The 16562-nt window shown below is 40.6% G+C and overlaps 2 protein-coding genes across 18 annotated transcripts in view; one reads left to right on the top strand and one right to left on the bottom strand.

Annotated features, from left to right (window-relative positions):
• FARP1 (FERM, ARH/RhoGEF and pleckstrin domain protein 1) overlaps positions 1–2448 on the top strand; it is a 175850-nt gene extending 173402 nt beyond the window's left edge. For 13 of the 17 annotated variants that reach the window (XM_088667532.1, XM_088667537.1, XM_088667530.1 and 10 more), the window contains exon 27: positions 322–2448. In XM_088667532.1, the coding sequence (XP_088523658.1) occupies positions 322–406 (85 nt within the window). In that variant the 3' untranslated portion in view covers positions 407–2448. The remainder of the gene's footprint in view (positions 1–321) is intronic. The other 4 variants (XM_088667542.1, XM_088667540.1, XM_060273360.2 and 1 more) reach the window with 1 other exon arrangement.
• The window catches only part of STK24 (serine/threonine kinase 24), a 42718-nt gene continuing 28604 nt past the window's right edge, over positions 2449–16562 (bottom strand). The window contains exons 7-11 of the mRNA XM_035114364.3: positions 16175–16320; positions 13637–13760; positions 11874–11942; positions 9053–9189; positions 2449–8271 (exon numbers count right to left, since the gene is read on the bottom strand). Of these exons, the coding sequence (XP_034970255.1) occupies positions 8232–8271; positions 9053–9189; positions 11874–11942; positions 13637–13760; positions 16175–16320 (516 nt within the window). The 3' untranslated portion in view covers positions 2449–8231. The remainder of the gene's footprint in view (positions 8272–9052; positions 9190–11873; positions 11943–13636; positions 13761–16174; positions 16321–16562) is intronic.

The raw sequence follows: 16562 nt of genomic DNA on the forward strand, positions 1-16562 counted from the left end.
CCCCGGTTAATCCTTCTAGACGAGGAAAAACACCCCCTAAAGCAGCAGGGCCTTCGCCCTGATGCCTTCGCAGAGGCCAGGGAGCGCTCCCCGGCCTCCGCGAAGGCCCTGCTGCTTTAGGGGATGTTTTTCCTTGTCTAGAACGGATTAATCAACTTCCCATTACTTTCAATGGGAAAGTTCGCTTCAGTTTATGAACAGACTTCTGGAACCAATTGTGTTCGTAAACAGAGGTTCCACTGTATTTCATGTGTTAAAAGGCACACAACCAAATCTAAGGGGAAATGCACTATTCTAAGTATTTGTTTTTGTTTTGCTTAGATGGATGGAGGTGATCCGAAGTGCCACTAGCCCAGCAGCCTCACGCATCCACGTTTTAAGTCACGAGGAATCCCATGCTTATTGATGACTGAACTCCAAATTGTTCATTCCAACAATTGCTGCTTTTCTAGAGGACTTTTTCCTTTTAAAGTTCAGTAAAAACAAATTTGTTTTTTTAAAAAAACTTGTTTTGGAGCAGCTTTTTGTAATATTGCCTCAAGCAGGGTTGTTTACTATTATCAGCCAAGTGACTGTCTCGTATTTGTCCTTTGGTGTGGTTTTTTTTTAGCTTGTGCCAGTATTAAAATATTGTCCTTGGAGTGCCAAAAGACGATTTCCTTGCCTCAAAGATTTGCACCAGAAATAATACAATTTTTGGAAAGCAAAATGCCTTTTCTTTCAGACAAACCCTCAAAGTGATTAATTAGTAAACTGCCATTCTTTTTTTTAAAAAAAAAATGTATTTCCTATGTATGCATTAACAGCCTTCAAATGTTCATAAGGGGCAGTCTCAAAGCAAGGAGGGGTAATTTTAATTACATTATTCAGTGTTTCTACACATAAAAATTAAAGTTACCAAGCAAGGCTGCAGACTGCTCATTTCATCTTACCAGCAGTGGAGAGCATTTGCTTCAAATATGGTCAGAAGGTTTCTCTCTGCTCTTCCATGGCACAAATTATGTTCCAGTACATAAAATTCTGCAAGGTGAACAGTTTACATGATAACCCTGTGCAATATTTAGAACACTCATATCCTGTGAAGGTTGAGAAGGGGGATTTGAAAGCTGGTCTAACATGCCAACATCTGTCTGGTACAAGAATTGTGGCACTAATTTGTGGTTCAGTAAAAGCAGCATCGTAAGTTTTGGAATAATAATTTTCTCTCTCTCTCTCTCTCGTGTGGTATATTCCCAAACCTTTGTTTAGAAATGCTACTAGAAAACCAATCCACATTTTGTGTATATACATTTGAAAGCAGTTAGACACGACATCCTTAAATGTTTTTGCATTTGCTATGTTTGAATCAAATGTAGCCCAGCTGGAAAGCGCAACATTTGCCCTTTTCACAACGTGCAAAAACAGTTCAGAATGTAGCTTACTGGAAATGGGAATGAATTAGATCAACATCTTAAAGCACCCAGTAGTTTTAAGGTACCCCTACTTTTAAAAAAAGCAGTCATGACACTGAAATCTTGAAGACAGAAAACCTCATTTTTAAGAAATATTCCTTTAGGGAATAACAAAACCAACGAAGATTGATCTTGCTATTTACTACTTTCAAGCTATACATGCTAATTTAGCATAACTAAAAGAGTGACTGTCTTGTAAGCATGCCTGCAAGCTATTCAGTCCAGGTTAACTAGGCACCATCTTTCAGTATAACAAAAACAACCAACATACACCCCAGGAGTGCAAAACAAGGGACATCTACAGGTGAAACTTGGAAAATTAGAATGTCGTCGAAAGTGCATTTATTTCAGTAATGCAACTTATTATTTTTTATTTTTCTTTCCATTTTTACAAATGCTTTCTTTTGGAAATTCCACAGTAATAAAACAAATAGTTACAATAATACAAAAATAAACAAAAATATCGCTATTACATTTCATTACTTACATTCCATTTATAATTGACCCGCCTAATGACAAATAATTACAATTACAACAAATAAAGACTTGACATATCCTGCTTTGCATGTCATGCATCTATCTCATATATTGGTTTCACCTTTTAAGTTGCATTACTGAAATAAATGCACTTTTCGACAATATTCTAATTTTCCGAGTTTCACCCATAGTTGTAATTGTGCTATGTGTGAGCCTCTCACCTTCACCTCGTGCTGGGTTTACTACTCCCACCAAATTTAGACAAGTATCGTTTCTTACCTTCTCATATGACAGCAACCTACAGGAACAAACAACCATAAATTAATGTATATTTAGCTGTATATAAGTACAATTCCTGCGCATCATGGCTATTAATAAAGTTTTAAAATTCTCAGATACACATATAAATGAGCTGCTTTGAATCCCCACTATGCTGTCCCTTCTCTCCCCATGTTCCTTAAAATACTGGAAACTGTTTTCCTAGAAAATGTTGCCCATAAACACACTCACACACCCAAAATTGTTGCGTTTCTTTATTTCTGTGTCATGTAACATACAAGGAGTTGAAGAACAGCTTGATGTGTGACCATAAGCAATTTTTTATACAGGCTTATAAATAGAGAACAGCATTACAGAAGAAAATAGAATTTGATAAAAGGATAAGGGGCTATTCCTTGGGTATTTCTCACAATAGCTAAAAATGAGACCTCCATGTACAATAGATACCCAATTACCAGACACTTGGGGTAGGGAGGAGAATGGCTAGTTACCAACAGATTGCTGTGCTTGTGTATTTCCTAAAGGCAGGTGGCTTTGGACTAGGTTTTGATCTAATCCAGCCAGGAAATTCTTTTAATTACCTGTAAAAAGAATCCAACACATGCTGAGGAGGGCAGCAACCACATGGACAAACTCTTTAGCCAAGTGATTGCTCCTTATTCTATGCAACATATCCTTAGCATGTTCTTGGTTAATAGACACCCTGGTCTGATATGTTAAGGTCTGCCTTCCTCACCCAAACTGATTTTATATGGAAAGATGCCCAATGTCTGTTTACTGTACCTTCTGCTTATGAACTAAAGATAAACTCCACTTTATTGTAACGGATTCAAACGCGGCAGCTGCCTTAAGCCTGCTGCAGCAAACACAGTACTGTCACATCTCAGTTGATTTATTGTGGCGTAAGCTCTCCTGGACTACGTAGGGTACAGCACACGTTTTTGCGTGCCCAAAGGCCACAGGTTCAATCCCTGGGATTTCCAGGTAGGGCTGCAAAAAGAAAAAGAAAAAACCTCTGGAACAATGCAATCTGGGGGAGGGAACCTTAGGCCCTCCTGAAGTTGTTGGAAGTGCAGAAGCCCCAGCCAGCAGAGCCATTGGTCAGGGATGATATGAGTTGTTGTTCCAAAAACATCTGGAGGATTGCAGGCTCCCCATCCCTGATATAGACAATACTGAGCTAGACAGACTTAATGATCCGAGTCAGTATAAGGCAACTTCCTATGTTCTTATTGATGTATGTTTACTGGAAGACTTTCAATTAGGTTTTCCAGGGGAAAGAATTTCCAGAGAATTTTCTGATGCCCTAAATTGATGGAGATCTGCTTTAGCATGTTTAATTTACATTTTGAGTAACAGATTATTTTATGTGCTGTATAAATATCACATTTTTTTCCCAACAGCCCAAAGTATTAAGTGAAATATTTAATTGGGGGGGGGAGTCAATAAAGCAAATGTGTTTAAATGTCATAGTCGGTACAAATTCAAAGGTTTACATAAAATATTCCAATAAAAATTATTTGTGACTTAATAGCATATATCACTTCACATGGTTTAAATTTTAGGGGAAGGCACTGAAACCTGTCAACGCTAATTTTCTGCACACCCAAAACCTATGTGTTTGTATTATATATGCATGCATTCTCCCAAGGGATCGTACCTAAAATAATAATTAATAATAATTTCAACTCTGATACTGCATAAGTTAACTAGTTCTGTATCTGTTTATTATGTTACTAATTTTATGGAACAACTTGTTTTTAGAAGTGGAAAACTTTCTGTTTCGAAAGATTTCTGGATTTCTTATTTACAAAAATTTAAATCCTACGCTGCTTCTTTAAATTGATTACGGCAGTGTTTACTTTATCAGATGCATAAAGGGCCATCTAGATGCACACAAGTACCGAAGAAAAGTTGTAATCAGTGGCGCCAAAATCACGAATCACGAGAGGCAGATGAAAGTCTGCAGAATCCAAACAGATACAAGACCCACCACCGGGGCTTTTGTTGACTGATGTCTCTTGCATTTGGGCACACTGGTTACATGTATGCGCATCTGCTAACTGATAACCCTACATGCATCTGATCAAGAGGACTCTAGCCAATGAAAACACGACGACAAATCTGACCTTTCAGGTGTCATGGGGCAATCCTTTTTCCAATCTTTTTTCCACTGTGCATTTGCAACTTCAATTTAGTAGCAAATGTCTATAAAGAAAATGTGGGGCAAATTCAGATGCTTCTGCAATGGCTACAACAAGGTGAGGTGTAGGAATAGGTCTCAGGATCTCATGCACTACAGCGCTGCAGCTGCCGTGATCCCTCCTCTTCAAAACAGGTGACGGAAGTGGTAATCATGTTAATCATCATTATGCAGAAAAGCCAAGACACACATTACCCGCCCCAGTCAATAAGCAGAGGTGGGTGTGCTGCAGGGAGGGGACAACTAGAAGAATAAACCCCTGAACTTCTCCTAAAGTTGTTAACAAAAACGCCCGTGCTGCAAGGTACCAAAAATACAAAACGCTACATGACAATAACAAAACAAGACCAGATGCAACTCCCAAAACGACCAACTATTGGGGGAACCAAAGAGCCCATGGCACCTAATCAGAAAACAGGAGACTTTCACTATTCCACCAGAGGTTCTGTGCACCAACACAACAGCCACCTAACTTCCTACACGCAACTACAAGAGTGGAACGGCAACAGAAGCAGATTTCTAACGAAACACATGAAAAGTGACCCGACCCATACAAACTGGAAGCCTTTCTTGTTCGAAAGACTTGAGTTTATTTTTACAGCTCGCTTAGCCCCCTAATTATACTAAATCTTGAAAAAGTGGGAAATTTCTAGAGTAACTGTGGAAGCGTTTGGTGCTCACTAGCAAGAATATGTTAAGACCGAAACCTCCCCTGGCCAAGGGATGAAAAAAAGCTGTATTAGCTACTCCAGCCTTTTCCATAATGGTGCTCTCTAGAGGATTTTTAGTGCAACACCCATCAACACCAGGAGGCATAAGCCAATGGCCCAGCTGGCACCATGCACATAGAAAATGCAGAGATCATACACCGCAATGTTGCATTTCCCTAGAAGAACACAATTCTAATACATCATTTAAAACGTGACACCCAATAACTTAAAAGGCCAAAATAAAAAACATATAGCAAAGTTTTGAGAGGTAATTTGGAACTACATTCCGAATTGATCATAACAAGAAGAAAACTGCAATTTTACAGGAGGGTGAGCGTGAATGTCACGACATCAGTCACGACATCAAACGCAACAGGAGTTTCCCTCCTGCAGGCTCCCACCTGCGAACAAATTTTGGAGGTGCGCAGGAGGAGGAGAAACCCTGCTAAAGTACAGTCCATTGCATAAGCAGGACACCATAACTGGACATCCTCACCCACAAAAATTATTGTTCTGTAATCCTATGCATGTTTATTTGGGAGCAAATCCAACTGAATTCAGTGTGGGACTTGGGTAAATAGGCATACGATTCGGGTGCAAATCCCTAAATCTTTCAGCAAGTCTTCAACTAAACACCTCTGTTCTTTGTAGAAGATCTGCCCAATTATGCAAATATAGTACCACAAAAAAACTACCAATTAAAAAGAGAGAGGCCAAGGTGCCTCTTGAAGTCCAATGCCCAAATCTTCAAGAGAGTTTTCTGCTTCAGTCTCAAACTGAATACTCCTAACAAAGTGAATTGCAGTTACTGGTAGGTGGCCATGTGAATTGCAATTATTTTTCTTACAGTAACAGATCGTTCACAAATAATTTCTAGAAGCTCAATTTGGAAAATGCTGTTAGGTCTTAGGCTCCATGCAGACATACCTGAAAACTGGATCACGCGTGTGTGAGTTTTTCCATAGGGTACCCTCTTCAGATTAAAAGTTGCCTCTTTTTCACCAGTACTCGGCTCCTATGATTCAGGCAGGCTGGTCTCACTTCCAGAGGTTACCTCCTCTCTGTTTTACAAGATTCCCCCCTTCCCTCTGTGCCTCGTGTCACAGCCCACCACAATCATTAGAGCTCTCCAACCCTCAGGGAAGTCTTTTCAGGGAGCCTTAGGGGCAACCCTATAGAGGAGGTAGCTGCAAAATCAGTTTATATCAGACCATTTTAGCAGGCAGAATATGGTATAAGTGTTGGAAGTGCATTTTCACACCTGGCTCATCTTTAGTCCATATGGCATAGGAAGTTCTCCCTCGTGTGAACAGGCATGGTTGGACTCAAAAGGGTACGTTCCGAGTTAAAGTTGGACTTTAACGTGTTTAATATTATTGAAGACTAAAACAAAGGTTTCACGTTCACTCAGAACTGTGAAATATTAAAAATGTTGACTAAGGCTGCAAGCCTACCCTCCTTTACTTAGGAGTAAGTCCCACTGAAATCAATAGGACTTACTCCTGACTAGACATGGTTGGATTGTGATGTAAGTCATTGCCAGCAACCTATTTTCTTTAGTTAGCCCCTTTTAATAATTCTTGAGAACTAAATCTTCACACTGATTTATTCCATTCACCTCAAGGAATTTCTTGAAAAGAAATAGAGTCAATGGAATATCTTATCAGATATTTATACAGCATTTACAAAAAAAATTCCAATAGGCAAAATGTTGACATTCTACTGATTTCTGCCCATTGTAAAAGAGGCTGAGTTCAGAAGATGAACCACAAAAGATGTAACAAGCAAATATACAGATATTTAACTAAAGTACAGCAGTGAGAATATCTATTTTAAGTTTTGATGAAATTTCAAGTATTCTCCCCCTTAACAATGGATCTTGGATACCAAGTTAAATCAAATGTATCTCTCAATGATCATGATTAAAAGTTTTCATATACATAAGCTTCATATATTTTATATTGTTTTTAAGATCACCATCTTACAAATTGCCATTATCCAGCCAGAATCTCTTAAGTGGTGTTTCAAGAGGGGGGAAAGTATTTAGTTGTATGAGATGTTCTGATTTTACAAGTTAAAAAAAAACCTAATAAAACTGAATTCAGACTTTGGATTGGCACAATTTAGACTGGTAAAAAACAACAACCACTAAAGCAAACAAGTATTGGAGAACCTCAAACCAAGTGATTCAGGAAACTGAAATAATCAATGTCGTACCATGATTAGAAACCCAACTCTAGATTAATAAAAAGAATAACACCGTGTAACAAAACTAGAGCAAACTTTGCATCTGAGGTACAAACCAGATTTTTTATAGCACAGCTTTTTGACCTACAAATACAAGGTCAAATCAAACCTCTTGTCATACGGTTCGAAAATTTCATATAACAAAAGGCAAGCCAATAATCAGTTGTGACCTGTCAAAATATTTACCTCACTAGCATCATCTACAGAGAACTTGGCCATTTGTACAGAGGGATTCTATATGCACATTGAGCAAGTTTTGAGTAAAAAAAGTGACTATATACAAATCTGTACACAGAGCCAATGGTATGTTTTCCAATACACAGATTCATCGACTTAAAGCAGTTGTCTTCAACTTGTTCAGGTCCGAGATCCATCTTAAATCCCAACCTAAAATATGATATCCACTTAGTCCCCCCACCCCTTTATTTCATCTCCCTATCTTCTGCATTTTGTTAAAATAAGACCCTGAAAGAAAACAATGGCCGTACCATTGGGGCACCCACTTTTAGATTGAGACATAAATCGCTTCTGGATCTGGATCGTTGAGTTGAAGACCAATGACTTAAAGCAAGATACCTGAGATTTCACAATAGCTTTAGTTTCCTAACTGCAATCCTAAATATACATCTCAGAAATTTAAAAAGATACCTCCTTTGAATATGTGCATTATTGTTTTTTCTTTAAAAAAAAACTATACAGAGCTGAAAAACAATGCCCTTGCCAAGTTGTCCATTTGTGTTGCTGCACCTTCAGGAATGTCCACATACTGGAGAGCTCACCACTGAGAGCAACAGTGGCAGACCAGCATTAGAGGAGGTGCCTATAGGAGCCACATCGAACAGGCAAACGCCACGAAACAATACTTTAGTGGGATGATGTGCTTCCTCCTCCAGTTACTGAATACCTGGGGGGTGGGGGAGAAATGGTGTCATGAAAGCAAAAACGGTGATCAGACTTTTTCGTGATGGCAGTTAAGATTATGCTTCTTGTCAGAAGATTCCAAAATCAATCCAAAACAAACCCAAGTTTGGGAAACACTGCTCTAAAAAGTGCCCAGTTGGCCCTCCCCTGCCCTTCATGTGCTCTGGTAATTTTACTCTCTTTGCAATTTGCTATGCTCTCTTAAGACATTTGCTCAAATCTGGAGTTTGTGGATGTCTTAAACCTGCCACTACAGTGGAATCTTGGTTGTCGAACGTAATCCATTCCGGGAGACCGTTCAACTTTCGAAAAGTCTTGACAACCGATTGGCAAAATCCATTGGGAAAAAACGGAGAAGGCATGTTCAAAAATGGAAGCGTTCACTTCCAGGTTGTCGGCGTTTGAAAGCCGATATGTTCGACTTCCGAAGCATTCGGCAACCAAGGTTCCACTGTATATCCAATCTGACAGCAAACAGTAAATTGGTGAATAACTCAAGACTATTCCTTAAAAAGCCAATGGTTCTGCTAATAACTTATGCCCTGTGACATTCTTGATTGTAGGAATGTTACCCCACTTACTGAATCATACAATATTACCTAATATGCATGAGATCAAACAGGAAGGAGAATTCACATCTCCGGGCAGAGAATTCAGGTTTCATACTCTTGCCATGTGGGTTAGGATACCATTGATACATTTACGTTGAAGAAATCACACTGAATTGGATAATACTGTTTCCTGCTAGGTGTCTTTACTATTACCTCTGAAGCCTCTCCACAAGCTCTGTCACCATGGTATCTGAAATGCCTGGACATGCTTCTTCAGCCAAATAGATCGCCTCTCTCAGTTCTTCTATGGATCCCATGTTCCCCCCACAAGCTTGACTCCTCTCTTTCAGCTGAATCAAAATAAAAAAGGGCGTTAGCCATGTAACTATTTGAAATGCGTATATGCAGGTGAAACTCAGAAAATTAGAATATTGCCAAAAAGTGCATTTATTTCAGCAATGCAACTTTTAAATTTTTTATGTTAATTTTAATTTTTACAAATGCTTTCTTTTGGAAATTCCACAGTAATAAAACAAATAGTTACAATAATACAAAAATAAACATCGCTATTACATTTCATTAATTACATTCCATTTATAATTGACCCGCCTAACGACAAATAACTACAATTACAACAAATAAAGGCTTGACATATCTTGCTTTGCATGTCATGCATCTATCTCATATATTGGTTTCACCTTTTAAGTTGCATTACTGAAATAAATGCACTATTCGACGATATTCTAATTTTCCGAGTTTCACCTGTACAGTCTAAATGAGCAAAATAATTTTTTATTAAAAAATTAAGTGCCACCACACTTTAGGTCTAAAGACTGCATGGAGATCTACAACATAAATTGAAACTATTGTATGTTATTAAGCAAAACTCAGCTAAGGAAGATAGGAATCTCTAAAAGCATGAGCAGGGCTTTGGCAACTGCTTATAAATGCATGATTTAAGAGCCATAACGCAGGGCAACATTCTACCCAGACACATGTATAGCAGGGTCATGTCCCTTATTTTCAGCACAATAGCCTTTCCCGTCCTGATCTCCCTCCCTGAACGATATGTTCCCTTTAAAAGCACCAGGAACTCACAGAAGTAACCAGGAGGCTGCTGTGCCAAAAAAAGGAAGGTAATTTCACTGCACTAATAAATTGCCTCTAATGGCAATGAACACATTTAGTGAGTCACTAGGCTACCTTTTCGTTGGGAAAGAGTCCTTTTTCGTCTCCTAATAGGAGTTTGCCACTCCATGCCCAAGAAGACTCAGAGTGGTTAACAGTTTTAACCCAGCAAAATAAAAATTGCAGAATCGAATACACAGCTAATATATAAAAAGCAGCCATGTGTGTGTGTTATGGGGAATGGTTGGTGCCTCTCACACTACAAGGTGCTTCTCTTCGCCCACTGACTAAGAAATGTGGGCTGCGCTAGAACAGCTGCCCCCCGCCCTCTTCAAAATAGAGGTGGGAGAAGGACTTCTACTGCTTCTCCTTCTGGCTCACTAACATAACTGCTAATATCCCCAACTCCCACCATGAGGCCCTTAAAATCAAGAAGGGAACAGAGAGGAGAGAGAGAAGGAACAAATGCCGCTTCATCACAGCCACTGCGTTTCTCTAACCAGGGTTTCCCAAACTGTTGGACTACAACTCCCATCATCCCTTGCTAGCAGGACCAGTGGTCAGGGATGGTGGGAATTGTAGTCCAGAAACAGACTGGGAACCCAAGTTTGGGAAACTCTGCTCTAACTCTTGAAGACCAGAGGATGGACAGAAACCCGCTTTATGAAGTACTCTGCAGGCAGTAATGCGTACTCCCAACTCTGGTGCATATTAAATTCAAGCTTCAACGGTCTATCCCCTACTGCTACCATGGTGTAACCTTCCCCCAATATGGAGCTCGCCAGATTTTGCTAGGCTACAGCCCCAATCATTGCTAGGCGAAGTGGAAAGGATGCCCTAGTGCCTAAGATACTGAAGCAGCATCAAGTCCTGGTTCAAACTTACATCTCTACCAAAATCCCTCTAGGCCTTAAGCTAGGAAGTTGCTCTCTCTCAGTTCCAGCCTCCCATCTGCTGTGCAGCAAGAATGCTGCTGATCTTCTTCGCAGAGTTATTGCAAAGACAGGATAGTCTCTGAACAGGGCTATACAGTATAGATATTTGTTATGTACTACAACTATTCCAATATGATCAAAGTATCACTATAACTCAGCGTTTCCCAAACTCAGGTCTCCAGCTGTTTTTAGACTACAATTCCCACCATCCCTGATCACTGGGCCCTGCTAGCTAGGGATGATGGGAGTTGTAGTCAAAAAACTGCTGGAGGGCCAAGTTTGCGAAACCCTGCTCTAATTCTCATAATAAAAAAACGAAATCTTGCATTTATCCTATATGTACTTAAAGAAGCAAAACTAATTACATTTGTTTTCCTGTATTTTCTCCCATCATTTCTAAAGCAGGGATGGGAAACTCCAGGTTCAGGGACCAAATACACAGGCTCTCTCTATTTGTTGCTTGGAACGTTTCCCCAGGACTTGCCTCTCCTACCCAGACCACAACCCTCACCATGCCAGGCTCCGCAGTCTCTTTGAGAGCATTTGCCTGGCTGGAATGGTTCCTTAAATGGCGAAACCATCTCTAGCTTGCCAAGAGGGAGGAATGTATGCATATAGAGACAATTTTAGGGAGGCTTTTAATGTTTAATAGATTATTGTATTTTATTTTTCTGTTGGAAGCCGCCCAGAGTGGCTGGGGAAACCCAGCCAGATGGGCAGGGTATAAATAATAAATAAATTATTATTATTATTATTATTATTATTATTATTATTATTATTATTATTATTTTGCATATTATTTTGCAGGAATGCAGCCTACTATACAAAAGGGAGGGTCATATGTGTTGCTCCGCCCATTTTGTACCTGGCCCCACCCACCATGGGCATGAGTCCCACAACCAGGAAGGCTGACCACAAGGCAATGTGGTCCTCACGTCGACTGGAAAACGGTGAACCTGATGGAAATTTACCTCTGTGAATAATGGCGATATGATTGTTGATAAGCACCGAGATAAAGGACGCCTTTGAATGGTATTTTCCTTTGGGAGGGAGAAAAAAAGAATTCCATAATACATCAAGCGAGATATATATATACTGAACATTTTCTAATTCTTTTCCTATATTCTACATTTCATGCAACACATTTCCAAGTACAAATACACCCAGAATTCATTAATGCATCTTTGAAATTAATATTGCAAGCTGAAATTCAATTTCGAACAAGTGGAACTCCTTCTGTGTATCACATAACAAAAGTTCTATTACAAATAGCAAGGAAATGTAGTTAAACAGACGGTTAACTACTTTATGTAGCAAAGCGTACTTTAGGATTATGAAATATTTCAGTTGTGCAATACCAAATAAATTAAATATGGGGTGGGTGGGAAGCATATATCTGATGAAACTTCAGGAAGCAGTTGGTTTACTATTTACATGAATAGGAAACAAAGCAAGGGAAGACATTACAGGAACACATGTGCATGTTTAATGCACACTGAGTGTTGAGGATGGCAAACAACTGCTGCATCACTGCCACATGCCAACCCAGGAATATTCTTCAGCGGCACTAATGCAGTGGCTGCTGCAAGCATCATCAGATGCAGCATTGCACAAAGCAATTGCAGGTTTGGGTAGACAGACTCTGTGATAGGGATAGCATTAAAAACATCCCATCTGCCAGCGACTCGTCGCAGAGATCTGGCAAAGCCCCTTTTTCACTGTTGTTCCCAAATGCCCAACACCCGGTTGGCTGTCAGACACTGGGGAACCACAGCGCAAGGAGCTTTGCCAGCCCTATACTTGGCACTTGGGAAGTGCTGCACACAGGAAACTGCTGCTTTGAAAGCCCTTTTTTCTGTATTTCCAAAGGGCTAGCAAAGCTGCTTTCTGCAAGGATCGGCTGTGCGATCAGGTTCCAGCTGTGTCTATCTGCCCCACGTCTGACACCACATATAAGGTCAGGTTCTGGGGTAGGTGGGCATGGTTTGGGGGAAATTGCCTCTCAGGCCAAACTGGGAACCTTGCCGGGTCAAATTTGGCCCATGGGCCAGAGGTTCCCCAACCCCATTTCGATTCACGGGAATTTCTTAGGAGTCTGCACACTGAGTTCTGAATGTGCACAGAGTTACAAAGGGTTGCATCCAATGCTGCTGTTCTGCTTGCACAACCAACACCTGCTTGTGCAACAGAACGTCCCCCTCTTCTCCTCCTGCAGCCCTCTGCACACCTTCTCGACTGCTCCACAAAGTTTAGGGCAGGGATCGGCAAGGTTTACTCCAGTGAAGCTCCCTCCATGGGCCGGATCACGTGTGTGTGTGTGTGTGTGTGTGTGAGCACACGCGTCCGCGATTTTCGGCGTCTGTGCAGACGGAATTTTTGGCGCCGCAGTCCCCATGCTGTGCTGGTTTAGCACAGCATGTGGGGACTCACCAAGCAGGCGGCTCAGTTCGGGGGCGGCTCGGGGACCAGTTTAACGACCCCCGTGGACCGCTTGTGGCCCATGGGCCTTAGGTTGCCTACCACTGGTTTAGGGCACCTCCCGGAGCTAATTTTGTGCCTGCGTGGAGAGGAAGAGCAAGTTCTGTGAAGCAAGAGAAACACTGCTTAGGCAGCATTGGGTACAATCAGAGACCTCACATATAAGAGCCGTAAGCTGTGATAATTAAAGTTGAAAAGCATGCATTGCTACTTAAAATGCTTTCAATTTCTTGTTTCCTCCAGTGTCTGTAAATACCTTGTTCCTTTCCCACTCGTGTAGCTGCGTAGCTCCGTTCTCGAGGTTCTTGGGATCTTTCTCTCGGATTGTAAATATCCAGTCACCTGAATCACTGCCACCAGAGGCTTGGCCATCTGTTTCCCTTTAGCACAAATATTTTTTCATGGATTATTGCAAAGAAAATATACAATTATACAATATACAAATATACAATTAAAAACAACATGGATAAAAGGATCAGTCATATGACTATGATTATCGTTTAAAAGGTAGCCCTTAGTCTCATTGCACCCTTGATGAATCTGGCAACTTTTGTTGTTCTCATGTCATTTTGATCTGATAGAAGAAGAAGGAACAACGTGGCCTCAGTTGGGTGGCCTGGGATAGTGGTGTTATTCATATGATCGTCATTGGCTGTTAATAAAACTAAGCTGGCAAACTCGAACATGATTACTTTAAAGCGACACCATTACCAAAATTCTAAGTTTTTATTGAAAGAAAAAGTGGTCTGAAATTAGCTTTTAATAATCAGGTACCATAATTATTACATCTAGCATAAATTATAAATCTGTTCCATGATCCGTTTCTCGATTTATACATCTTAAAAGGTAAAGGTAAAGGACACCTGACAGTTAAGTCCAGTCACAGATGACTCTGGGGTTGTGGTGCTCATCTTGCTTTACTGGCCGAGGGAGCTGACGTTTGTCCGCAGACAGTTTTTCTGGGTCATGTGGCCAGCATGACTAAGCCGCTTCTGGCAAACCAGAGCAGCGCACGGAAACGCCGTTTACCTTCCCATCGGAGCAGTACCTATTTATTATCTACTTGCACTTTTGGCGTGCTTTTGAACTGCTAGGTTGGCAGGAGCTAGGACCAAGCAACAGGAGCTCACTCTGTCGCGGGGATTTGAACCGCTGACCTTCTGATCGGCAAGCCCAAGAGGCTCAGTGGTTTAGACCACAGTGCCACCCAGGTCCCACAATATTATACATCTTAGCACAGGGGTAGGCAACCTAAGGCCCAGGGGCCGGATGCAGCCCAATCACCTTCTCAATCTGGCCCATGGACGGTCCAGGAATCAGCATGTTTTTACATGAGTTGAATGTGTCCTTTTATTTAAAATGCATCTCTGGGTTATTTGTGGGGCATAGAAATTTGTTCATTCCCCCTCCCGACAAAAAAAAAAATATAGTCTGGCCTGCCACATGGTCTGAGGGATGGTGGACCGGCCCACGGCTGAAAAAGATTGCTGACCCCTGTCTTAGCAGCATGCAACAAGCCCAACTAAAGCATGCACAATTTGGTAATTTGGGCAAGTTAGGTAGATAACACTCCATCACCATTCTTAGGGATTTTTTTGTCTATTCAAGTGGAAATGAAGACAAATGTAAAAAGTGTGCATGTGTATAACATCTGTCCCTGTGAGTTTCTCCCTTCAGGTTTATCAGAAAGGCTCCTTAACACAAGAGAGAACAGCCTGGAAGCTACCCAACTACTGTAGAACCACCTTCATACCACACAGCAGTTGGGAGTTAAAACTCGTTCCCTGGATTCCCTCCCTATGGGAAGTAGTTTGTCCTTGAAAGAGAGATTCTTAGAGGCTTCCCAATCTCAGCAATGTAGCCTTTAAAAACAGCACTTTTTCATTCTGTTCTACAGCTCTCTTACACACGAGGGTGCCATTGAGTGAAGGCTTGGGGCATGCTTGCTTCAGAGTATCCCTCCCACACTCCCATTTTTTTAGGGGGGGGGAAGGGGAAATTAATTTTTATTAAGTATTTTTTTTTAAAAAAAGCAACAACCAGATTAACAAATTTAACAAATCTTAGATTAACAGTTTACAAAATAAAAATTAATTTCCAACTGAATAAATCCTTAGAGGTTGTCTTCCCACTCTTATCTTCATGGTGTTTTTATCACCTGACCTTTCCTGCTGTATTATACAAAAAAAATCTTCTTGGTTTCATTTATCTATGATGCTACCCCAAATAGTCAAAAAGAAAAAAGAACTGCACTCTTAAAAAAATTCCTTGTCTTGATCTCTTACTTTGCTGTCCTCATGTTCTTTTACTTCTAAAATCCAACTTTAATTAAAACTTTCCCTCCCACACTTCAGATCACAGGTGACTGCTCCTCCACAGTTATTTCTGCGTTATTTCTGGTTATGCAAAACATTGAAAAAGGAAGGATTATGTACATACAGGGGTACCTCAGAAGTTGAACGAAATCCGTTCCAGAAGTACGTTCGACTTCCAAAACGTTCAGAAACCAAGGCACAGCTTCTGATTGGCTGCAGGAAGCTCCTGCAGCCAATCGGAAGCCGCGGTGGACGTTCGGGTTCCAAAGAACGTTCGCAAACCGGAACACTCACTTCCGGGTTTGCGGCATTCGGGAGCCAAAATGTTCAACTCGCAAGGTGTTCGGAATCCAAGGTTCGACTATACTCTTTAAGTTATGTTACTTTTTAGCAGTTTAATTTTGAGTATGTCCAAGATATATTGTTTTTTTGAAGCTTGGCCCACCGCATCTGCAGTATTCTCCCGCTTTCATGCTTACCCATCTGAATCTTCAGAACTGGAGTTATCATGGTTCTGCTCAGACTTCCATCTTTTATGCCTGTCAATGAGATCTGTCAAGTAAGATGTTTTCTTCGCATTCCGTATTATAAACTTGTGCTTCAGGAGTTCTTTTGCCGTTGGTCTCTTAAAAATAAAACCAAGTTGCTTTGCTAAATACACTTCAGCTGATTTACAAGGAGATAACTGAGAAAAAGAAACTGAAGTCCACCAAAATGCTAAACACACAGTTACTAAAGACGGACATCAGGCATTAGTATATTCTAAGAAATGTGTATTTGTAGCTAATGAATGCTTAATTCTCCTGTATTCCTTTTATTCCTTTCTCAGCATATCGATTTCACTAAAAATATACATAGGTGGAAAGA

This window comes from Zootoca vivipara, chromosome 4 (assembly GCF_965207765.1).
Source record: "Zootoca vivipara chromosome 4, rZooViv2.hap1.1, whole genome shotgun sequence".
NCBI lineage: Eukaryota > Metazoa > Chordata > Lepidosauria > Squamata > Lacertidae > Zootoca > Zootoca vivipara.